Source organism: Colobus angolensis, unplaced genomic scaffold (assembly GCF_000951035.1).
Source record: "Colobus angolensis palliatus isolate OR3802 unplaced genomic scaffold, Cang.pa_1.0 Scaffold20, whole genome shotgun sequence".
Classification (NCBI taxonomy): domain Eukaryota; kingdom Metazoa; phylum Chordata; class Mammalia; order Primates; family Cercopithecidae; genus Colobus; species Colobus angolensis.
This window is the reverse complement of record NW_012115155.1, coordinates 138736-164584: the sequence shown is the minus strand read 5'-3', so window position 1 is coordinate 164584 and position 25849 is coordinate 138736. Positions and strand designations below refer to the sequence as shown.

Below are 25849 nucleotides of genomic sequence, written 5' to 3'. Positions count from 1 at the left end.
GTTTCCGCTTTGCGCTTACCCCGGTAGCAGCTCCGCGACAGGGACAGCTTCCTCCGGACGCTTGGCGGGCTTCGCTCTCGCCTTACGACAGCCCGGTCGGATCATGGGGTTGCCGAAGGGGCCGGAGGGCCAGGGTCTCCCGGAGGTAAGAACGCCTCCTCCTTCCCTGACACGTCGGGGTTCCTGCTACGAGAGGGCCAAGCCGCGGGGCGGCTGGCTGAGCGGGCCCTGGGTACGTTAGGGGCGCCCCGCCCCCTTCCTCAGGTGTATCCACCTCGGGGAAGCGCCGACCCTGTTCTTGGAGGCGGGGAGCGGGTGCCCCTGCATGGGCAGGGAGCAGCGGGCGGGTAGGGACAAACTTAAGCTGCTCCCGGGTCTCTTGGGGCGGAGGTGGCCTTCCCAGCCCGACACCTGCCCTGACGCAGCCCCAAGCGCCGGGGGTCCCTGGGCTCCCACCTTTCCCCCTGTCCGGGACAGGCTCCCCAACCACGAGCTGCAGGGCTAGCCCCGAGGGCCGAGGCTGCTGGGCGCTGGAGTCACGAGACCGCTCTCCGAGGCGGTCCGGGCTCGGGTGGTGCGAAGGGCGGTGACCGTGGGACGCCTACCGCCACCCCGCAGGGTCCCGGCGGCCAGCGCCACCCGCCTTGCTGTCGGGAGGGAATGCTACCCTCCTTGAATTGACCCGGACCGGGGCGGCGAGAGGAAGTTTGGGAGACTTGCGCGCACCAGGGAGGTGTCCCGCTGGGTCATCGCGCCTGGGCGTTCAGAGTGGGACGCACTCCTGGGGTGCTGTGTGGCGGGGGACCGAGCTCTGGGCGGAAACATTGCAGCTTCTCCAGAAGAGGGCGGGGTTCTTTTCCAGAGGTGTTTGTTAAGTACTCACTTAGTGCTAGGGAGAGGGTCAGGAGTGGTTTCCGGATTTCCACGTTTGCTGGGAACACAGGGAAAGTGTATTCATTTTCTTTAGGCTGCAAATATCACTTAGCATCTCATAGGTAGTTTGCATCTGTCGTCCCTTTCAGTTGATTTTACTCAAAGGCTAGTCTAGTGTACTGGATTCTGGAGAGAAATGGAATCCACGCCGCACCTCTGCCTTTTTCCTAAGGTTCTGGAGCAGGCATTGGGCAGAGTGACTGTTTGCTTGACCTGGTGAGTCTAGTCCCTTCACGCTTACATGCCTGTGACCAATCTTCCTCCTCTGTACTCCTCCCAAATCCTCAGTTCTTTCTTATCACAAGTATCCACTAATTGAGGGATCACTGTGTTCTGTGTCCAGAAGCTGGGGATATAGTGATGAAAGGACAGATTTGTCTGTCAGTGTGTGCTCCCAGAATGCAAGTCCATTTTGTTGTCTTAAGAAAACCTAACAAGCATAATGTTGTCAGAACCCCTGTATTAGGTAAAACCTTACATGCACGTTGCTTTGATGGGACTCAGGATAGCGAACAATAGGATTTGTACTGTGACATTTGAAGTTTTCTTTTTTGCCACTTTATTGTAGGCTCTCATCAAGTTTTTGCCTGGCCTTTTGTTGTTGATTCCTATGTGGCCTCCCACATTCTACTTTAAATCCCTCCAGCCCAATGTTCCGCAGTACTATCAGTGGAGGTCTTTCTAGGGATAGATAGATAGATAGATAGATAGATAGATAGATAGATAGATAGATAGATAGATAGATAGATAAAAAGCAACCTGCCCCTGTGAGTCCTTCGTTTAAACTTTCACTGACTGCTGGGAGGCCAGGTTTGATTCATCATTGTTTTCCAAGACCCTGACACAGTTCCGGGCAATTAAGAGGTCAGGGTGAATATAATCAAGTTATTATCATACAGTTCAGAAGCTAGTAAATATAAATATGGATAGTCTGTGCTAGACCAGTTAATTCATTAAATTGGTTTTTTCTTTTTTTTGAGACAGAGCCTCACTCTGTCACTAAGGCTAGAGTGCAGTGGCGTGAGCTCGGTTCATTGCAACCTCTGTCTCCCAGGTTCAAGCAATTCTTGTGCCTCAGCCTCCCCAGTAGCTGGGATTACAGATGTGAGCCACTGCCCAGCTCAAATTCATTCTTTTTAACCCTTTACAAAGAAAGCTAGACTGGGCCCTGCCTTCCAGCTTACAACAACTATAGGGGACGGAAGTTGAAAATGTATTGGGCTTGGTGTAAGAGCTCATTGTTGTTCATCTTTGTCAGAAATTTAGTTTTAACAACTGGATGTGTTAACCAGCCTGGTGGATTTTTATTGCTTCAAGAGAGGGTCTTTCATTCCCTGTGGATCAGGCAATGGCTCTTTTCCATTTCATTTCAGTGTTAATCTGCTAAGTGAATTTGGAGTCATACATTCCCATTTAGTGTCTTGTGCCACAATTACTTCACAAATTATATTGCAAAAGTAAACTTCTCCATTCTAGGGGTGAGTGGATGGAAGCATGGGCCCTGCATCTGTAGTGGGGTGGCCAGTGGGTGCCCATTCGATAGGTGTTGAGGCAACGATGATCCTATTTGTTTGTTTGTTTTTTATTTTTTTGTCCTCTTCTTGTAAGTGTTTTCACAATAAATGATTGAACAAATGAAGTGTTCCTATTTTACACCCCAGAAATTTTAAGAAAGTACTTATATTATCTCATTTTCTTTTTCTGCTCTGTCTTCTTGAACTACAACTACTATTTAGCTTCTCTTCTCTTAGAGTGTTTTCACTTGTAGATGTTTCTCAGCCATCCCAGATTTTTTGCAGAAGGGAGAGAAGGTGTGAATAATTTATATTACTTAAAATTTTTATGTCCACTAGGAACTAGTGAATGCTGATCTACAGGATCCTTAATGGACTGGCCCAGGGTCATTTCGAAATGGATGTAGCTCAGTGATGTCGCCTCCCCCACACCACTCCTATGCTATTGCAGGGGATTATCAGTCACTTCAATAATTCTGTATTAACTGTATTTTAATATGTATACTCCCTTTCCTGGCAGTTTACACATTAAAATAAACTTGTTTCCATTGTCAGGGATGTGATCACCGAAACATTTTATTAATGCATGACTAGTTTAGGTTCATTTACTTTATGTAAGCGTTAGTAGATCATTCTTTATTTAATAAGTGTGTCCTTTGAGCTTAATGCTGTTTTGATACAGAGTAGTAAACCCAAGTATATAATATATACTCCTCTCCTTAACCAATCAGTAGTCCAGTTGGAAAGACAAGCATGTACATAACACTAGATATCTCACTTAGAAGATGTTGATACTTAGTTATATGTACAGCATAGACTATAAGTAAAATAGAAATGCAGAAGAGAGTGGCCATTTCAGGATAGACTTGTGAGGGATGGCATTGAATGGGAACTGGAATTTGAAAGTGATTTCTCAATGGCTAGAGAATATCGTAGCCATGGCCATGTCTTGATTGCTTTTGGGGTAAAGGATGAACCTGAAAAGATAGATTGGTGGCCAAAGATCTGAATGTGAAACCAGACATCTGGAGTTTATCTTATAGGCAGTGTGTGTGGTGCATTGTTGATAAGGGCTGGGAGGGTGAGCTAAAGAGGGATAACATGAAAGCTGTGATTTAGGAAGCGGTGAACAAAACAAAGGAAGAAAGATGAAGAAGCATTTGTAGGAGTCCTGGAATGAAGTATGAATAAAAGGGAAGGGAAGATAAATGTGCGATGCATAGTAAAGGAAGACTTAACAGGCATTGTTGGGTAAGGGAGGACTCAGATGAGTATGAGCATGTGAACCAGGGTATCTTATTGGTGTTTTATATAGAGAGATGATTTTTTATTTTCTGCAGCAATAGAAGAGAGGAAAGGTAGTTCATGATAATAAACAGATCAAGGAGTATTAGAATATTTAGATGGATTTCAGTATTAGATAAAGATCTGGGGTAAAAGGAGGATATAAATTTAAAATTTTCAATCAAAGTACTCATATAGGGCCAGGTGCGATGGCTCATGCCTATAATCCCAGCACTTTGGGAGGCCGAGGCGGGCTGATCATGAGGTCAGAAGATCGAGACTATCCTGGCTAACACGGTGAAACCTCATCTCTACTAAAAATACAAAAAAAAGAAAAAAAAAAAATTAGCCGGGCGTGATGGCACATGCCTGTAGTTCCAGCTACTCAGGAGGCTGAGGCAGGAGAATCGCTTGAACCCAGGAGGTGGAGGTTCCCTCCCGGAACTGAGTGCGGTGAGCCGAGATCATGCCACTGCAGTCCAACCAGGGCGAAAGAGCGAGACTCTGTCTCAGAAAACAAAAAACCAAAACAAAAAACAAATACAAAATACTGATATACATATAGTAGATGAATTTATTATTTTTAAGGCAATCCTATTATGTGGCAATAATCACCCTTGAATATATCTCGGTTGGAAGCCTTTCATATATTTGTTTTCAAGTTCAAAAACAGGGAGGGATACATGTTTGAATTCCCTTCTTCGTTTCTTTGCATCTTGTCAGTAACTTCCGGATGAGTATAACGTTTTTTTGGTTGGTTGGTTGGTTTTTTGGCGACAGAGTCTTGCTCTGTTGCCAAGGCTGGAGTACAGTGGCACAGTCTTGCCTTACTGCAACCCACACCTCCTGGGTTCAAGTGATTCTCGTGCCTCAGCCTCCCGAGTCGCTGGGGTTACAGGTGTGCACTACCATGCTCAGCTAATTTTTTGTATTTTTAGTAGAGGTGGGGTTTTGCCATGTTGGCCAGCTGGTCTCAAACTCCTGACCTCAAGTGATTGGCCCCCTCTTGGCCTCCTAAATTGGTGGGATTAGAAGCATTAGCCACTGTGCCCGGCAAAGTATAAAGTTTTTGAGATAGGGTCTTGCTTTTTCGCCCAGGCTGGAGTACGGTGCTGTGGTCTTGGCTCACTGCAACCTCTGACTCTTAGGTTCAAGCGATTCTTGTGCCTCAGCCTCCTGAGTAGCCGGGACTGCAGGCATGGGCCACCAAACCTAGCTAAGTTTTGTATTTTCAGTAGAGATGGCATTTTACCATGTTGGCCAGGCTGGTCTCGAACTCCTGACCTCAAGAGATCCACCCGCCTCAGCCTCCCAAAATACTGGGATTATAGGTGTGAGCCACCACGCCGGCCCTGAGTCCTAAGTGTAAAGTTTTTTTTTAGAAAACACCATAAAACCTTGTTCCTGTGTGTAAGGAGTCATAATCTATTTGAGAAGACTGTCAGAGTAAACCATGGGTTAGAGAAAAAGGAAGTATTGTGCTCTAACCTTCCTTTTCCCTGGATTCCTTCAGCATGTGATGAGTAGTGTATACTACCTGGGCATGTGTCTCCCTCAGCTATGAAGATTAACAGCCCGTTGAGGACTGGGGCCCATTTGTGACTCCGGCAACACTGTCCACATGCTTCTGTGTGACCCTTGCTGAATTTTCAGAGAATCTATTGCGGTAATGTAGCCAATGTAATCTGCTCCTTGGCAATGAGATTGTGGCATCAGGGGATATACCTAGTGTTCCTTTATTCAGGATAGCTTTTACCAGCCACACTCTTACCTTTTGTTTTAGGTGGAAACTAGAGAAGATGAAGAACAAAATGTCAAGTTGACTGAAATTCTGGAGCTCTTGGTTGCAGCTGGGTATTTCAGGGCAAGAATTAAAGGCTTGTCTCCCTTTGACAAGGTAAGGGGAAATCTTTCTAACCATTAGACTATCTTTTGTCAAAATGACATGGTTAATCATGGCAAAGAAAGGAGGTAGAGATGACGTTTTAACTTCCTGCATGTCTGTGTTTCCATTTCTTCCTAATTCAGGTTCATTATGGAAGTGTTCAAACTTCTTTTCAAAGACAGAAATGATGCATCAGTGAATACATCAGTTCCTTTTCTGTGCACAAAGCTTTAGGAAATGCAGAGAAGCAAAATTAATGGTTCCTTCTTTCAAGGAATTTAAAGTTCGTGTGGGGATTATCAGACTTATGGAAAATAAAATAATCAGAGTTAATAATGAGCTATCCCAAGTCAGTGTGCTCACAGACAGTTGCCAGATATTCTGTGGATGGTAAATGCTCTGATTTAGGACGAGAGAGCGATCACTATGTGAAGAAACCTTTTAATTCAGCAGAACCTTGAATGATGATGCACAAATCATAGTAATAGGTGTTGAGGACACAAAGGAAAACAAAGGCACGGTTCTCAAAGAGCCCAATTTCTATAGAGCAGGGATGAGAGACAAGTAAATCAACATGCACAGAGTAAATGGCGTGATGCAGAAAAGCCACAGTGGACTGTGCACAGAAAGGATGCATTCAAATCAGACAGGGCAGGCTGTGGAAGACAGTGCTGAGTGCTCCATGGGGTCACAGTCCCGGCTGTGCATAGCAGAATCACTCTGGGTTATTTTATAATACAGAGCCCGTGATTCACTCATGGAAATTCTGGTTAGCTAGGTCTGGGCTTGGGTCCTGGAATCTGCATTTTTATTGGGCAACTCGTACATGTCTAAGACAGCCAGGGGTAAGATTTACCGTTGTTTTTTTCTAATATCAGACTGTGTCTGAAAAGGATTTTGTTTCACAATGGGTTTTTAGTCTTACTCTCATTTGCATCTCAGAGAATTCCTAAGGGAAAAGTAGGTAGATAATCATCTCAGGTAGATAAGAAAAGTAAGATGTCTGGAAACAAAATGTCAGCCTTGCTGCCCATGTGTCTGGTCTATAAAACACAGAATGAATGTCTGTCCTTTTGACTATAAAGAGGATCTATGTACAGTATGTTCATTTAATAATAAAAGTCAGCTCCTCAGTCGTGCCAGCCACATTTGAACTGCTCGGCAGCCACATGTGGCTAGTAGCTACGGTACTGGTCCTTGCAGATAACGGAATATTTCTGTCACTGCAGAAAGTTTTCTGTAACGGTGCCATTTTACATTAATTATAGTTGATGGGGTAAGGAGGACACATTCTCTCTCTCAAGATACATAATTTTGTATGTTTACTGAGTCTGTTAGAGCTATTTATAATTCACCTACCTTTCACTTCTTCCATTCTCCCCAAACTAAAAAGAGAAAACAAATATTTTCTTTATGTCTTGCAGGTAGTAGGAGGAATGACTTGGTGTATCACCACTTGCAACTTTGATGTAGATGTTGATTTGCTCTTTCAAGAAAACTCTACGATAGGTCAAAAAATGTAAGTTTTTCTATGGAAAACCTAAAGGTGGGGAGAAGGGAAGTAACTTTTGAGTGTCCACTGTGTGCCAGAAGTTGGCTGGACACTTTACATAGTTTAACTTTTATTACAATAGGTATTATCCCTGCTTTACAAATGAAACTGAGACTGAAAGAAGCCAAGGTCACACAGCTAGATGAAAGTTTGTAGTGACTACTTAGTTTATCTTTCCAAAGACAGCTAATATGGGTGGAAGTTGGTTAGGAAGAGGAAAGGAGATGCCTTCCTTCCCCATTGCCTCTGTGTAAGGCAGAGCCTCACTTTGCCTTGTCTTTGAGAGAAAGCAGCATGGGCTCCTTGCTAGAGATCTCACCTGAGCATACCCTGCCCAGTCTTTTGTAGTGCACCAGCTCACCAGGGGCTTGGCCATTTCATTAGACCATTTGGGATACCTGGTTCTTCTCCCAGCCCTCCAGTGGACCTCGGTGTGACCTTCAGGCAGCCACTCCTTCTGTGGGCCTCAGTTCTCTTACCCGTCAGGAGAGATTCCTGACCTCAGATATGCATGATTCTGTGACAGTCTGTTTATTCAGTTCTCTGAAGTATTACCCTCTTCCCAAGAGAAAACACTTCCAAAAGGAACAAAGATGTCTTATAAATAACATATGAAGCAATAATGGTGGGAAAATGAAGCAAAAGGGGGAAAAAAAGTGGGGACCAAAGGCAGAGTTGGGGATAAGACTACCACAGTGATGGATCACGAAATGCTTTGTTTTCCTACAATTGGCCAAAGATTTGCCCCTGTGTTTCTGGCAGCCAAGTGGAGGCGGTATCTGTGGGTTACTGAGCATCAGGAATGTTGTAATTTACTTTATACAGCATTTTCCCCTTAAGTTTCTAATTGCCTTTTTTTTTTTTTTTTGGTTGACAAAAGAAGCATATGCCTTTAGCTGTAGCTCAGATCAGCCAGCTTTTTTTTTTTTTTTTTTTGAGACAGGGCCTCGCTCTATCACCCACACTAGAGTGCAGTGCTGTGAACACCACTCACTGCAGCCTCGACTTCCTGGGCTCCAGTGATCCTCTTACCTCAGCCTCCTGTGTAGCTAGAGCCACAGGCATACAACACCATGCCCAGCTAATTTTTAAATTTTTTGTAGAGATGGGGTCTCACCATCTTGTCCAGGCTGGTCTTAAAACTCCTGGGCTCAAGCGATCCTCTCGCCTTGGCCTCCTGGGATTAGAGGTGTGAGCCACCATGCCTGGCCTATGCTTCTTAATCAGGCTGTTTACTAGCATGAATTCATTGTCTTCTTGAGGATGCTCTTCTTGGAAGCATCTATCTTTGACCTCATTGCTTCCTATACCTGCGGCACCCTTGATGTGCTGGTATTTCTTTTCATTGCATTGTCTAGTTTTGCCATTTCTTTGATTCCACATGTGCTTTCTTCCTAAATTCCTCTTGAGTTTTCCAGTGGTTGGTAGGCCCCATTTTCATTTCGATATCCTTAGGGGATATGATAGACTACCATCAGTGGCAGCATTCCATTATACTTTTAATAGATAGGGGAACACAGTATTTTTCTATGTCTTCTCAATTCGTTGTCTATATTTCTGAAATCTAAAAGACACTGAAAACTGTTTTTTCTTCTTTTGGAGTTTGGATACAAAGCTTATTTGGAAGCAAAACATGGCCTGAATTGACTGAATTTATAGCTTTATTGATCCACTTATGTGAATATTCATAAGTTTTGCTGAATAAATTTTTTTTATTATAGAGTGTGACTCTAGATTTTCCTGGGTTCTTACATAATATATAATATATACCCCTTAGGTATTCTAAGGAACTAAATCTAAAAATTTCAGAATTCTGAAACACATCTGACTCAAAGGGTTTGGATAAGGGATTGAGGATGTGTTATATTCTCTGGTAAGTGCTTGATGTGTGTTTCTTAAGTGCAGAGCCATGAACTATAACTGTGGGCAAAGCTGGAGACGGGTTTACGTGACTAAGGACCCACCAGACTCAGCAGTACATCAGGTAGCTCATTCTTTATTATCTGTAGAAGACATTATAGCCACAGGGTACTGAGTCATCTAAAAATCATGTCAGTTTGGTTTTGGAATGTGTTCTGTTTGGAGTTCTCCCCCCACCATAGAGTTTCTGGTTAGGTGCAGTTTAGACTAAAACCGTCCTGTGTTTGCAGTTTTCCAGTATATCTAGTCAGTTTAATGGGTGGGCCGGACATACGTCCAAGGAGCACACTTGCCTGTTGAGGGCATGGTTGCCTCTCAAGCTGTCTTCTTTATGTGCCCCAATTGAAGCCTTGTTCCTTGTCATCCTTCTTTGCTGAGAGTTCCATAAGCTTCTATCCTCCACTTCTGTCCTCTTCTGAAGCCCCATTAACAGAGGGTCCTATGGCCGGAGGCCCGTAAATGAGATTTTACATTTATAACTGAGTTCATTTCAACAACAGACATTGTATTGGGCATCTGTGTTCCAAGCACTTGCATGTGTATTTTATTATTTTACCTTCACTGCCGCCTTTGAGTAGGGATTATCCCTAGTTTTATGATAGGAGTATTGGACCTGGACCGCGTTACTTGACAACAGTTTCAGAGTTGGTGGTGGAGCTTGAATTTAGACCCAGGCTTAATTCATTCTCTTTCAAACTGTTTGCAGGGGAGAAGAAAACAGTGCACTGAACACTCTTAAAAACTAAAGGAGTCAAACTAATCACAGCTGGGCGTGTTAAAATCTTAGTCTAGGAAACCTGCCTGGTGACCTCTGTAATTGTCACTTTCTATGATTTTTAGGAAATCTGAGGGATCCACCTTGAGCCACAGGGAGAAGCTGAAAAGAGATTGTTAGATTTCTGGAAGAAGTCTTTCTCACTTTCTTTCCCTGCCTCCAGCCTGCCTGCATTTTCCTCCATGTCCTCCCCTTGGCTGCCAGGACTGCCCAGACTTGGCAGTAATTTCTGAGAGGTGGGTTTAAGAGAGCTGTTAATCCTATAGGATGACCTTCTCTCTGGGCCTTTATGAACTGGGTGAGTAGGCTGGCTCTGAAGAGTGGCCAGGAAGAGCTGTGTCTGAAGGCAGGGGGTTAGGCTGGATGGTGGTGTGGGTCCCAGCCTCTTGTTTTTAAGCGACCGTGGTTCTAGGGAATTGGTAACTCTATGCAAACCAGTGTATCTGAAACCACAAGAGGGAGCTCTCCTCTTGCTGAACCAAATTGTAACTAAGGAAAGGCTGTATTGATCACCTGCCCCTGTATAGATAGTTAGGACCTGCATTGAGCAAAACCAGGACTGATACTCATTTTCATTTGCTAAGCTTGGAGTTTAGGCAGCAGAACCAGTTGAACACTCATCTCTTCTTACAAGTTTCAAGGAAATTAAATAAGCTATAAAAGTCTGACGGAGATCAAAATTTAAAAAAAGCTTATCAGAGAGAGAGCCTCAGATATGTTGCCAAATGGGTTTGTTTGTGCTTCACTACCAAGCTATCCCATGCGAGTCCCAAGCCGACCTGGACAACCACAGGCTTCACCTGTAGGGCAGGCAGCACATCTTATGGCAGAAAAGATGCATGTGTCCCAAAGACAGGCTGCCCAGAAGGGAAGGGCACCAGGAGTGGCTGAGAGCTGCATGACAATTTTCTTCATCCTCTCAGGACTTTTGTTTTAAGAGACAGAGTTTCACTCTGTTGCCCAGGCCAGAGTGCTGTGGCATGATCATAGCTCTCTGCACCCTCAAACTCCTAGGCTCAAGTGATCTTCCTGCCTCAGCCTTTTGAGTAGCTGGGACTGTAGGAATGCACCATTATGCCTAGCTAATTTTTAAATTTTTTTAATGCAGACAAGGTCTCACTATGTTGCCCAGGCTGGTCTCAAACTCCTGGCCTCAAGTGACCTTCTGCCTTGGCCTTCCAAAGCACTAGGATTACATGCATGAGCTACCATGCCCGGCCCCTCTGAGGACTTTTGAATAAATCACTCCTCACCCCTGCTTCTGTTGGGGAGGAAGGGTGAGGGGGAAGAGGCAGCAAATATTCTCCTATATGCTTCCCTCCTAGGAGGTAGATCCTCCCTCTCTTCTATGAATGTGTGCAGTGAAGGATTAATCTTCCCCCTTCCATATTTTTTTCTGTTAACACATTGGACCTGACATTTGGTCTTATGATCAGTGGGGTGTTACCGTTGTCCTCAGCAGTTTTAACCTTGGTCCCAGCTTGTGAAGCTGTTTTCCAGATACCGGACACGGTTTCTTATGTGTTCTTAGTGACCATTCCCGGGGGGACTGCTTAACTTTAGCTCCTAGGTCACCTAGTTACTGTTAATACTAGGACTGAGGGATGAAACCTACCAAGTGAATCATAGATAAGACAGTAATAACTCTCACCCAGCCCTGAGTCAGATGTTCATCTTGAGGGTGTCTGTCTCCTGGGAAGGATTATTGAACTGGAGAAAGATAAAGGTGGACAAGACTTCTTTGAACAAGAAACACTTTTGGGAGGCCCAAAACTTGTTGGATTTGAAGCACCTAGTAAGTTCTAAGTGACCCTTGTTTACCTAGACCTTTGTCTATTAGAGCATAGTGCTATACTTGTTTATAAGGCCACAGTAGCTGCTGTGACTGGCTAAGATTTGTTTAAAGGATCTTGTGTGGCAATATAACCTATTCATGTAGGCTGATCCAGAAGCTCCTGTTTCTCTAAATCACCACAAGCCCATGCCTGGTGACTGCTTCTCAGTGTTCCCAGGCTACATACCATGGCTTTGGGGTCAGGCACACCACTGAAGAGTATCTTTTCTCTCCCCTTGAGTCCGATCCAATTAAGATAGTATAAGAAACAGGAATCACATAGCTAGAGATGAAATGCCTACTGATTCAAGAAGGAGATTTCAAGCTGCAATAAAACAGACTTGCATACACATGCCTCCACCACTGCTGCCATAAACTGTCCTGCCTCAGCTCAGACTGAGCTGAGAAACCTCCCTAGCAGGAGAGGATGCTTACCTCCTGACCTGCAGAGAAGAAAACTCTGAGGCCCCAGGAAGCCTGGTTCCTCTCTTCTCAGTCCCACCTTGTGGTCTTCTATAGGAGGAAGACTGAGGCGAGGTGTTGGAGAAAGGTCAGTGTCCCTCATGAGATGCAGAAAATCTCTCTTCTGTATGGAAATAAGAGTGAGGATATACAGTTCCCTCAACTCTAGGATTTATTTTAGAGTATCAAAAAATTAAAGGCTACTATTTATTTTAAAAATATTTTTGTACCAGAGAACTCCAAATCTCTTTTGGAAATGGGGCTCCATGTTTCATGTTAATATTCTGGGTTCCTACTGTAAGGTCTGGTAATTATTGCCTGAATGATATTTAGAATATTTTTTTCAAACTTTCAGAAAGAGTAGATCAGTAAAATGAAATGTAAAAAGAATATGGGGCACTAATAACTTTTTATCTTACTACACAAGGATGTTAAAAAATAGAAACTACTACCTCTAACATCACCATCATTTTGTAAAATATTTTGCATCAAAATAGTAGGAAGAAAAACATGATAGAATAAAGGATGAAGGCAGTTTTGTGGCCACACACACCCACGCACATACACACCACTAAATTGTGCTTATTTTTCTCATTTTGCAGTCATCTAAGAGAAACTTATCATGGTCTGGACTAGCCTGGCATGGAGAAGTCCCAGATCCGTCTGTGATGCTGCCCAGACTTTAGAGATGCTATAAAGGCTACTTAGTGTGCCTCACTCTTTGCTTGTTGCTTTTTCTGAACAGAGCTCTATCAGAAAAAATTGTCTCGGTCCTGCCAAGGATGAAATGCCCACACCAGCTGGAACCCCACCAGATCCAGGGGATGGATTTTATTCATATATTTCCGGTTGTTCAGGTGAGAGCTTCTGAGTGGTTTCTTGTTCTCTTAACATCAGAATTCCTGTAATGGGTCTGGCTTGTCCTGTAATTGGTCTGTCTATCCTGGATCCTGAATGTAATGGGTGTGGTAATGATTTGGTACAGCAGAACATGGTGGTGTTCCTGGTCGTCATCTTCAGAAGATTGCCAGTCCCGCATATACCCTAGTTTCATGCTGTCACCTGATAAGATCTTTGAATGTTCTCATCTGACTTTGCATTGCCTTTTTGGTAAAGACAGAACTCTATAGCCTGGTATACTCTGTTCCCTTTTGACCTATTCAGCTTGATTTCATTCCTTGCTTTTTGTTCTTTTTGTTCTGTCACTCTCTGACATTCATTCCAATTTCCCCAGGTTTATTATGCTTCCACCTGGCACAGTGCGTTTGCATTGCTGGTTCCTTGGGCTGGAATGCTCTTCCATTCTCTCCTTACCTGTTTAATTCATATGGCTTGCTTCAACCCTTCAGATCTCAGTTCCACCAAACCTCTTCAAGAAAGCCTTCCGTCATCCCCTAATCCACAGCATGTTCCTTTGTGGTATGCACTCCTATGGCCACATTCCCTTCCTTCACCAGAATCTTCCTTACTGCAGTTTATAATCATGTAGATCCATGTGTGTGATTGTTTATCTGCTTCTCTCATTAGACTCAGCTGCATGAGAGCAAGTCTGTATGGCTGTCTTGCTTATTGTTTTGTTTCCAGTACCTACCAGAATGTCTTACAGTTTATAGATATTCAGTTCGTATGGGTAAATGCCTAAAGGGGAGACTTCTCTTTGCCTCCAGCTATTTCCCAAACCTCTACGATTAAGTGGCTCATGCCATACAGTTCCCAACAGCTGGCCCTCCATATTCACAGTTCCACATTTATAAATTCAACGAACCATGCATCAAAAGTGTTTGGGGGTGTTGGGGGGAAGCAATAAAAACAACAATACAACAATCGAAAGTAATACAAATTTAGCAAGCTAGAAAAAAATACAGATTTAAAAATACAGCATAACAACTATTTACATAACATTTACATTGTATTAGATATTATAAACTAGTGATGATTTAAACTATGGGGGAGAATGTGTTTAGTTTGTATGCAAATACTGTGCCATTTTATATCAGGGACTTGAACACCTGTGGATTAGTATCCAGAGGGTCCTGGAACCCATCTGCCACAGATTCCTTGGGACAACTGCGTTCTATGCAGTTCTTCTCTATGGGTTTCCCCACTAGGCATCTTAGAAAGAGGAGGAGCAAAGGGACTCAGGTATGTTGCCCGCTGTGTGACCACTACTTCCCATCTGACCCTAATAGAGTTATTTGAAGCATTTATTTTAATCCCTTACATTTGAGGAAAGTGAGAAATGTAATTTCCTTACATTTGGGAAAAATGAGACTGAGAGAAGGTGATTGATTTGCTTAAGGGCAGAGAGCTAGTGAGTGGATAAGCAAAGGTTCCAGTCTCAACTCTGTCTCCAAGCCTGTGCTGTTTCCACTCCACCCTTCATGCAGCCTCTGCGAAGGAAGCTATACAGCCCTAGAAGCTACAAGTTTGCTAGTTCTGTGTTAAGATTATGAAATATAGGGGTCAAGACCCTGGAGACCTCCTGGGTTCAAATCTGCCACTTTCTAGCTGTGTGACCTTGGGTAAATAACTTTCTCTCTGTTAAATTGAAATAAATAATAGCACCTACCTGATAGGATGAGAAATAAATTAGTTGTATGTCTAAAGCACTTAGATGAAAAACTGAGCGTTTTAGCAAGTGCTCTGTAAGTGTTACATAGTTCCTGCTATTGTTAGGTGTTGAATCTTCCCCTCCGCTAGACTTCAAGTTGAATGCCATGAAATTTGTAAATTTGAAGCCAAGACTTTACCTTAAAATTGATTTGTATGTTTGTCAGCCTTTCTGTCTTTCTGATACAAGGGGACACTACCTGATCATTTTTATGAAAATAGGAAGCTGGGGCCCTGTGTTGATTGTTACTGAAACCTCCAACATCATCAAACTGTGAAGTTGTTACTTTTCCCCCAACATATGGATCTTTAGAGATTAGACCTTTTTTAACCCTACGCTAGGACTTTGGAGGCAAAACATCTAGTCAGGCTGTGAGAAGAATGGGAAGTGATCTGCAGTCAGCTGGGGGTTTTGAAGGTCGAAATGTTCTCCATTGTGAGTAGAATGCTAGAGGGCTTGTCAGGATGGGAGGGCCCAGGCTAGTGGTTATGATTTCTTAATTTCATGGGCCTGTAAAATGTTAAAGCAAAAATGGAGGTTGGCCTAGGGTTGCCACCTGTAGTTTGCCAGCCAAGGACACTTTAAAAAATAACTACAATCTTGCTTTATCATTTCATAAAATAATGGCCATTTAATTCTCAAACTCAGAAAAAAGCAATCCTTCAAATTAAATGCATTTGCCAATGATGAAACCTACCATATGCCTGTAGCTTTTGCCTGTTTTTTGTTTGTTTGTTTGTCCCCCGTGGGCACCAGTGAAAGAATAATCACAGGCCAGCAGTTGTAAGCCGTTGACCTACTTCTCTTATGTGATTCTAGAAGCCCATCACCCGTGTTCACACCATTTTAGCAAAGCTGTAGTAACACTCTCTGGATGCCAGCCAAGAAAAAACAGATCTAATTTCTGGCCCCTGGTGGTTCTAGATCATATCTTTTCTCCTGTGTCGGACATGTGACTCCTGTGAAAGTCGATATTTTTCTTGAGTGTGAGGGAACCTGTGGCAGAGATAGGCTGTCCAAGAGTTTCCCTCTATAGCCTTTCATGCTCGAAACTCCAAAACGTCTGTCAGGACTCAACAAGCTTTCCCTTCCTAATGGGATCATGCTCTCCAGGATCCAGCCAAGCGGTAACTCAGGGTAGATCTGGGATTAGTGGAAGCAGCTCTGAAAGGGAAGCAGATGTGAAAAGCCAGAAACTGTGTCTCCCAATTCAAAAGAAAGCAGAGCTAAATTGAGTTGAGCAATGAGTCAACTGCCTTAGTCGGCTCTCAGTTGTCCTGGGCCACTTAGTTGTACTGGGATGGGTACAGGTGAGGGGCTACAATCATTCTGAGTGCTCTCTGATCTTCTCTCTCTGCTTCTTTATTTTAGTCTTTGTCTGAGGTCACTGTTTGGGGGTGAAGTGGTAGAAATATGTGGATGATACTAACAGCAAGGAATATTCCTCATAGAGTTATTTGCTCTGTTCTGAGCAGCTGTTTCCTAAACATGTGCTTACTTGAGTTGGCTGCGCTTTTTGAACAAGCGTCTCTTCCCATCCCTGCGGGAGCATCGTGCAGCACCGTGTGATGTGCCAAGTGCCTGCTTTCCTAGGTAGCTGACCCTCACCAAGTGCGATACACTGTTGGCAAAACACAGCTGCTGTCCAAAAACTGCTTTTGAGATGTAGTAGCTCTCTCTGGAGAGGGAGTGGCAGCACCCCCTCTGTGATATTCATCAGTAATAAAGGGAATGAATGAAGAACCAGGGAGGAGAAGCAAAGGCTCTTTTTACACTTTACACCTTTACCCTCAGAGTGGCTGGATCTTCTGCAGGTTTTAGTGGGGTGGTGTTTTAATGATACTAACTGGAGTTTTCAGTTAGGAGAAGTGAAGAGCAGCTGTTTCTGGATATCAGCCTAACAAAGCTGGGAAACATTTCATAAAACCATTTGTCCAGTCTTCGCTGTAGAATAGTCTCTTGAGTTGCGACTCCCAGCTTTGCAGCTTGCTAGCTATGGATCCATGATTAAGTTATATAGTCTCCCGGCACTTCAGGGTCTGTGAAACTCATCCAGTACTATCCAAAGTTGTGAGGAGTAAGAGAGAATGTTGTGAACGTCAGGATAAACAAGTGCCTTCAGCTGTGTACTCAGTATGCACCATTCTCGAATCTTGAGTATTTTGGACGATTTTTCATCTGTCAAATGGGGAGTTTCACTAGCATTCTTTGTGGTTCTCTCCCTTTCCCTGGTCTGTGGGGGTAAGGAGCATAAGAAAAAGATTTATATGAAGATCTGCCCCAGTAGGACCAGGAAGTTGGGAGATAGCTCTGTTTGTTTTGTGCTTCAGGTATTTACAAATCACTCTACTACTTGTGATTTCATTTACTCCTATGTTAGCTCTGTGAGGTGAAGGGAACTGATATACTTTTACAGAAAGGAAAACTGAGGCTTGAGGATATGAAGTAAGGCTTTGAAGCTCCTGTATGGGTACTCAGTACTAGGTCCCATTGGATCTTAACATCTCAGTTGCCCAGCTGGTTGCTTTTCCTATAGGACAGCATGTGTTGATAGTTTCTTATCACCTGGTCAGTTCAGCTGTGCTGGTTTGAGTTCATGAGTTGTGCCGTATCTGAACTGGCCTTCACTGCGGTGGGATTTTGTCCTTAGCAGCTCATATCTTTTCACTTTCTTCCCCAGTGGCTGGTGAAACGAGCTATAGAAACAAAAGAAGAGATGGGTGACTATATCCGCTCCTACTCTGTATCCCAGTTCCAGAAGACTTACAGTCTCCCTGAGGTCAGTATTGTGATTTTCTTGTCCCGCTGAGAACCAGAGTGCACACTTAGAGACTCCCCACCGAGGAGCAAAGTAAGCTCAGGCTCTCCTACATTTCCACCCCCTACTTGACATCATTAGTGCCTCTTTACATAGCCACTGAGTGCAAAGCTCTACAATTTTGTCATTTTCTCTGAATTTTAGTGTTTGATATAGGGCTTTTATTAATTTATAAGAGCAATCGTTGATTTTTGTATAAAGTTTTTTAAGAGGCTGCTTGCCCAGAACATCCCTATATTAACAATTTAATAATAATAATAATAACAATCATAGCTAATAGCCATCATGTATTTACTACATGCCAGTCTCAGCACGTCTTATGGCTTTTATTCTTTAATCCCTACTGCCCCCTGAAATAGGTGTTTTTATCCCTGTTTTACAGACAGAGAAACTGAGGCTTAGAGGTTAAGTAACTTACCTGAGGTTTCAATACTTAAGAGGATATGAAATGAGAACTCTTGTCTTAAGCACTACTCCTTATGACCCCCTTTTTCTTACTGGCTGTGTAGGGATCTATGTTGGAGCTATCTGCAGGGCTCCTAGCCTTTTCCCATGGAGAATATATTTCAATTTGTTAGAAAATTGGGACTTCTTCAGGCAAAGTAATGATGAGAAATCAATTTATAAGGCAGATTTCTGAGTGGTCCACTTGAGTTTTAATTTTCCCATGGGATTTGTTTAATCTCTCTGTTTTGTCTTGTAGGATGATGACTTCATAAAGAGAAAAGAAAAGGCCATCAAGACAGTTGTGGACCTCTCAGTAAGTTCCCTGGCCGTGTTCTTCTGTCAGAGCCCTGCGTAGCCTCAGATAGCCCTTTGATTTAAATCACAAAAGTGCTGCTTCTGAGGTTTCCCTCTGCAGGGATCGCTTAGGAGCTAGACTCAGATGGCTGTGTGAGGGAAGCCCTGCCTGCTTCACTGCTCAGGGCCAGGACAGCAGTATGCACAGGTAGAACCTGCCACACTACTGCTCTCTCTCCTCACTTCCAGTTTTAAGGAAGAAATAGCCAAACACAGAGCCCTTCCTAGTTTATCCCAGTGGCAGGTGTAAACTTTGAGTAGCTCTGAAGAGCAGATGATGAATGGGGATGATAACTTGAGGTTTCTGTCCCCCACACCCGTGATGACTTTGCATAAACAGACTAGCCTCTGAGCTGTGTGCGGGAAGCTCTGGGATGGCCTTTGTCCCCATTCACAGTACATCTTAATCACAGTGAGTCTGCACATGTGTCCCCACTTCCCCAGCATGAGGGTTAGTGGAGCCTTTGACCCTTTACAAAACACTCTGGGCCAGAGCTGTGGAACCTTGTCAGCTGCACCCTCCACCCCCACCCAATCTTCCTACCTGAGCTGAGGGGAACGAAGCCTAGGTGCCTGTGTACACAGTCTCTTTCTTCTGAAAATAATGTATCATGTTGTTTTGTGTGCTTTTTACTTCATCTAAATTATATCATACATCTAGTTGGTTTTCATAGTTGCATAGATTCTTATATTAATATGCCACCCAAATGAAATAGCAGATATACTTCTTATGCAGATGGCATGGGTTACATACCTTGTGTCATTGTGAAGATTGACATTGTCTGGTGTTTGTGGCTTTGTGAACTGGCTACAGAGTCTTTCCAGAAAAAGAATTCCACGCCGGCTTATCTTAAAAATAAATGTGTGGTCTACCAAGGTGATTAGTCTGAAAAGAACAATTGTTTGGTAATGAAAGATATGAAAATCTCCTCTGAAACAATAAATCTTGATCACTTTATGATTGTAATTTCTTTTTTTCTCAATTCCGTTTGGAAATGGGAGGTCGGGAAATTTTTAAGAAGGTGACACTCAAAAGCCAGACGCTGTTTTCAGGTTTGGCGGCGGCGTTAATGATGCGGCCTCAGACTGACTTTCTTTCCTGGTCGTGAGACAGGTGTTCAGTTTACAGCGTCCTCAGAAGTTTTTAAAAAGATTGATAGATGTAGGGGAATTAAATTAAGGTTGGTTTTCACCTTAATTTCACAACACAGAAGCAACCACTTTTAATTTTTGGACATATTTCTTTTTTTAAACTGAATTGGAATCATACTTTAAAGATAATTTTGTGGTTTTTTCACTTACCAATGTAGGGCCTTTTGTATGCTGTTAAAGATTCCTGCTGGCCGGGCACAGTGGCTCATGCCTGTAATCCTAGCACTTTGGAAGGCTGAGATGAGTGAATCACGAGGTCAGGAGTTCAAGACTAGCCTGGCCAACGTGGTGAAACCCCATCTCTACTAAAAGTACAAAAATTAGCCGGGTGTGGTGGTGCACACCTGTAATCCCAGCTACTTGGGAGGCTGAGGCAGGAGAATCGCTTGAACCCAGAAGGCAGAGGTTGCAGTGAATCAAGTTCATGCCATTGCACTCCAGACTGGGTGACAGAGCAAAACTCCATCTCAAAAAAAAAAAAAAAGATTCCTGCTAATGACATTTCTCATGACAAATAGTAACCAAGTAGTTCGATATGATAATTGCTTTCCCCTGTTTTAAATGTTACTTCAATATGATAATTGCTTTCCCCTGTTTTAAATGTTACTTCAATATGATAATTGCTTTCCCCTGTTTTAAATGTTACTTCAATATGATAATTGCTTTCCCCTGTTTTAACTTCAATATGATAATTGCTTTCCCCTGTTTTAAATGTTACTTCAATATGATAATTGCTTTCCCCTGTTTTAAATGTTACTTCAATATGATAATTGTTTTCCCCTGTTTTAAATGTTACTTCATCTGAGGAATGATAGGAAAACCAGGTGATAATCATGTTACCTCTGAGGTGGGAAATTGCTAGGCTAGCAGTAGGAGAGAAGGGGAAATTTTCTTTTCCCTATAAACTCTGTACTATTTGAATTTTATTTTAAGTGTGCATTACTTATTCAAAACGGTACATATTAAGGGTTTTTTTTAAATTTTTTTGTAACAAAAGCCATATTCAAACGTTAAAAATTTTTAATGCTTCATCGAATATCTTCGTGTGTAAATCTCACTCTGAGCCCTGGGTAGAGAATGAGACAATGGTATAGTTTTCGGCCACAGAGCAAAGGCCAACATAGCTGTCAATCATCCTAGTAATGAAACTGGGCCTGGCATCTCTATGCCCATAGATTAGTTAAAGCCCCTAGAGGCACATTATTTTTTCTTCTCATTTTTAATGGAGTTTTCTGTTTGTTTGTTTTTAATCCACTTCTGCTTGGTAATGTGATTGTAGAGAATTAGGGAATACGTGATAATGACAAATATTTACATAGTGCGCAAACATTGTTCTGAGTCCTCACAACAATCCCATGAAGTAGTAGTTTGTTCTTGTTGCTTTTTAACAAGTGAGGAAACTGAAACACAGGTAGGTTATATATAAGTTGCCCAATGTCACAATGGTGATGGTAGAGGCAGGACTCAAACCCAGTCTTTGTAACTGTGCTCCTATGAGCCTCTAGATAAAATGCTGTTTGCAGCTGATGAGAAAATAGTATCAGAATAAAGGAAAATGAGCCCAGCCTGGTGGCTCATGCCCGTAATCCTAGCACTTTGGGAGGCCGAGGTGGGCAGATCGCTTGAGCCCAGGTGTTCGAGACCAGCCTGGCCAATATGGTGAAACCCCATCTCTACAAAAAATACTAAAATTACCCAGGCAGGGTGGCATGTACCTGTAGTCTCAGCTCCTCAGGAGGCTGAGGTGGGGAGATCACCTGAGCCTGGGGACGTTGAGGCTGCAGTGAGCTATGATTGTGCCACTGTACTCCACCCTGGGTGGCAGAGTGAGACCCTGTCTCAAAAAAATAAATAAAAATAAAGGGAAATAGAAAAAAATTGTGATTCCCTGGTTATAATTTGTATTGTTTAGTTTATTTCCTTTTTTTGTGAGTGAACTTAATCTTCAGTTGATCGGCAGTTTTCAGCAGGAATGATAAAGAGTCTTCATGGATGGCGAAAGCTCGCCTTTGGGTTTTCCTTTTCTCATCTACTGAAAACACCCCTCACTTCCAGGAACTGTCTGCGTAGGTTTCTTAGCTGAGCTCCATCACCATTAACTTTCCTCCCTCTCTTCTGCCACTTCTGCAAGCCCTTCCTTAACTGACTTGAAATGAGAGCCCCAAAAGCTCGCAGAGACTCTAGGGCCGTGGTGCATATCCCTCACCTATTCTTGTGAGTCAGTACAGAAAATTAAATAGCTCAAAATTTTATTTATTGTTATGCTCCTCAAGAAAGATCCCTCCTTTAATAAGGGAAAGGAAATCCTTAATTTTAAGTCATGAATGGAAAATTAAGGAATGAAATAAGGTCAGACACATAGATGGCTAGTTTTTAGACCCAGCCTTTTATAAAATAGGTGTGGAGCTGCTGTGTATTTATTAAGTTCCTACCATGTGCCTGGCATCTCAATAGGCATTTAACAAGCATTAGCTCCTTTATCCCTCATTAACACTCAAGGAGTTATATATTATTATTTCCATTTTACAAATCAGGAAATTGAAGCTCAGCAAAGTTAATAAATTCCCTCTGTAGCTTCAAAGCTAGGAAGAGGGAGGCAGATTTCGATATGACACCTGAGTCTAGCAAAGCAGGTGTCGGCACTCCTCCACTTTTCTGGCTTTTCACCTGGTCTCTGCTTTCCCACATATTCCTGGCACCAATTTTGCAGTACTATTGCTGACTCACTTCAGGGCTCTGGGATATTACCTACATGGGTCCGAGAGACTCAAATGCATGCAGAGTGGTTGGGTCCTCTCCCACCATCTCTTCAGTCCCTTATGGGAACACTGACTGTGACTTCTCATTTGAAGACCCTTTGCCCAGCCAAAGAATAGATGTCAGGTGGAGGCTGTCCTGTTGTTACCTTTTTGGTCAGCATGATGCCTTTATGTCTTAACTCACAGGCTTTTACTTATTCTTGCTTAGACATAACATAGAAGTATTTAAATATTACATCTTTAGCTTATTGTCTTTAGCCATCCTTAGGAGACTGTTTGAATTTTTTGCATTCATCCTTGGTTATATAGCCCATTCATTTTTTTGGTGCATGATTTTTTTTTCAGTTATTTTTCTTTCATACTAGTACTGTTGTAATAAGAATGAAAAATTAGGAAATGGAGAAAAGCAAAAACTAAATCACCCATGTTATCACCAGCCAGGGATAGCCACTGATATTGCAAGCAGGAAATAGAGTTGTGAATATCTGTATGAAGAATTAGAGATTGCCAAAAGAAAAAAAAAAAAAAACAGCAAAAGGCACTGTACTATGTATTCTATTTTGTTGCTGTTGCTTGCTCATTTTGCTCAGTGATGTATTGAGGAAATCTTTCCATGCCAATAAAGGTACCTCCATAGCATTTTTAGTGGCTGTAGATTATTCATTGTGTGGAACTAGTTCAGCTACATACGGTTTATATCTCTTTCTTTTTTTTTTTTCACTTGACCATTACGTAGGACATCCTTGTAGCTAAATTTATTCTTTTATCTCTAATTATTTACTTAGGATTTATTCCATGAAGTGGAATTGGTCAAGATTATACCTAAGGCTTTTAGTACCTCTTGCCAGATTGCCAGGCAGGAAGGCTGCTGTGAACTTTATCATCCGAACTTATGATGGGTGCATTCTTTTTTTATCTTGGCTTCATTTTTCTTCCTTTGGGAGATTATTCCCAGTACCTGCTTTCTTCTTTGAAGTATATTACTTTCTTCTCCCTATCTCATTTGCACAGAATAGCTGGCTGCTTTCTAGAAAGCCTGCCCAATAGGAGGTGGTATTTTTCAAAGGACATAAGGAATGGAAACTATCACCTTCCACTTTCACATCATAATCATAATCGGCTCCTCTGTCTCACGTAGTGTGCTGTGACACAGCTTCCTCCTCTGAGCTGTCAGCCCTCCACAGCCGTGAAGTGTCTGTCCTGTGCAGTGAGGTCCTTTACTCCCTCTTAACCTTGAATAACAGTGCCCACACTGTTTTACCCAGACCCAAAAGATATATTCATTTACTATTTGGGAGCATTTTTTTTGGTAGTGTAGACTTTTGTATGAGAATAGAGGGAACTGAGAAAAGGCTTCTTAGAGCTTCCAGACTAGTTGGAAGGAAGTGCTCTGTGGAACTTACTGGATCATCTAAGAGACTGCCATTTAAAGTTACCACTCCAGTGTGTTCTTCCATAGGGAATGCTGTGAGGAAGTCCTTTTCATTCAGCTTGTAAAATATAAATGTAATGGCCTAGGTAAAGCAATGTTAGTAATAATACACATCCATATGTATGTGACTATGTATACATCTTAGCCCTTACCGTGTGTCAGGTACTATTAAATATACTGATTAGTTTATTTTCATAGCAACTCTACTTATACCTAATATACAGATGGAAAACCACAGAGGTTAAAGTAACTTGCCTCAAGTCAGAGAGGTATAGTAAGCAATGGAGCAAGCATTAAAACTCTAGCTTGTTTGACTCCATGTATTCATTCGGTAATATTGATTGAACACTTACTGCATGCCAGACCATGTTCTGGGAGCTGAGGCAACAGTAGTGGCATTCCAGCTAGTGAGGAGTTTGAGGGCTGATCAAGAAGAACTACCTGACTGCGAGGTGGCAGTAGCATATGTAAGCTTTCTTTGGGTGATGCTTTGACAGGTTTGCTTGCAGGGTAGAGGAGTCCCTTACACCATGAGATCATCCAGAAGCTTGGATGCAAGGGCCACATCCAGAGTGGGAGGTGAGGAAAGGAACTCCCCAAGATCACAGAGTAGGCTCATGTGTCTTGGTGATGTTGCTCAGCATCACACAGGGAGTCTGTCGTCAGAGACCTGTGAAGAGCCCCAGTGGCTTGAGGTCTCCCTAGCCACAGGGTTTATCCTATCTATGGTGAGAAAATGCCAACACTTTTGAAGGGTTTGCAAAGTAGGCAGGCTCTAAATGACAAAAAGTCTGATTATTTAGGCTATGTATGAAACATTTTGATATGTAAAAATTTGAGTTTGTGCTGGTCAGCTTTTGAGCCAATGGGTGTCAGTCTTCTGTGAAGAAGTAAACAATGCAGGAACCATGTTTAGCTCATTTATATAATACAGCAATCTTATTCTTACCCACCAAGTCATACTGTTCAGTGCGGACTCAAGGAGACCTGAGTTGGGGCTGGTGCTGTACCTCAAAGAGCAGAAGATATATACTTACATAGCAGAGCTCAGGTAAAAGAGAATGGAATAACAAGGGTGAGGGGTGTCACTGGAGAAGATTCTACAGAAATGATTGCCATCCTTCTGTCTTTCATCGTTTCTTTCAGTCAATACCCAGGCACTTCCTTTTTGTTGTTGTTTTATTAATGTGAGAATTTTGGAGAAACATTTATTTGTCCCATTTATAGTAGCTTTTAGGAAATCTTTCAGCACATTGCACTTGGCAGTGAAAACATCTATGGGGTCCCTTTAGGTGAAAGGCAGAGTTACTGACAGGACACATAGGCTAAGTAAGATGGATCTGTTGGAGTTGGGTTTGGGCTGTGTGGATGAGCTGTTAAGGTCAGTGGAAAGTATTGCTTCCTGTTGAGTTGGGCATGGGCTGGCCCACTGGAGGTTTTGACTGTAGAATGCCATATTGGTGGTGGCTGTTTTGCTGCCTGTTCCATTATTTCAGTAAAAAAGTTGTCTGTGGTAATCATGAGGGAAGCAATCAGGGATTTGCTGCAGACACTGCCATAGTGCTGTGCCGTTCTACCTCCCTTCCCTGTCTTGAGGACTGTGAACTCAGAGTAATTACTCTGACAGGTGAACCTGACTTGTAACCAGACCTGCAAAGTAGAGCTCTGACTCTCACAGTGCAAGAGTTGTCTGCTTTACAAAAGGGTCAGCTTAATTTTTTTAACCCTGTGTGTGTGCCTTTTACCATCTGCAAATATATATATATATATATATATCAGAACCTAGATAAAGGGTGATGAAAGTAGAGGTATGAGACATTTTGCAAAGTGCTTAAGTGTCTCAGTTCTGGAGTCATCCTGTTTTTATCACTTACTGCCTTTTTCACCATCAGCAAGTTTTTTAACCTCTGTGTGCCTAAGTTCGTCTACAGAAGATAGCAAGGACAACTACACTCATAGATGCGGGGATCAAATGGGCAGCACAGATATAGCAGAATGTGCCCGGCACGTACCTACTATTCAATAAGTGGTAACTATTACTGTTGCTACCACTATTAATGACAGAAGAGTAAATTGATTTTATATTCCTTTTTAAGAGCACATCATGTAAAGCATGG

General features: G+C 42.7%; 1 protein-coding gene across 1 annotated transcript in view; it reads left to right on the top strand.

Annotated features, from left to right (window-relative positions):
* The first annotated feature begins 6 nt into the window (after window positions 1–6).
* The window catches only part of CCDC93 (coiled-coil domain containing 93), a 95410-nt gene continuing 69567 nt past the window's right edge, over window positions 7–25849 (top strand). The window contains exons 1-6 of the mRNA XM_011941605.1: window positions 7–145; window positions 5515–5628; window positions 7041–7135; window positions 12905–13016; window positions 17451–17549; window positions 18292–18348. Coding sequence (XP_011796995.1) covers window positions 104–145; window positions 5515–5628; window positions 7041–7135; window positions 12905–13016; window positions 17451–17549; window positions 18292–18348 — 519 coding nt within the window. The 5' untranslated portion in view covers window positions 7–103. The remainder of the gene's footprint in view (window positions 146–5514; window positions 5629–7040; window positions 7136–12904; window positions 13017–17450; window positions 17550–18291; window positions 18349–25849) is intronic.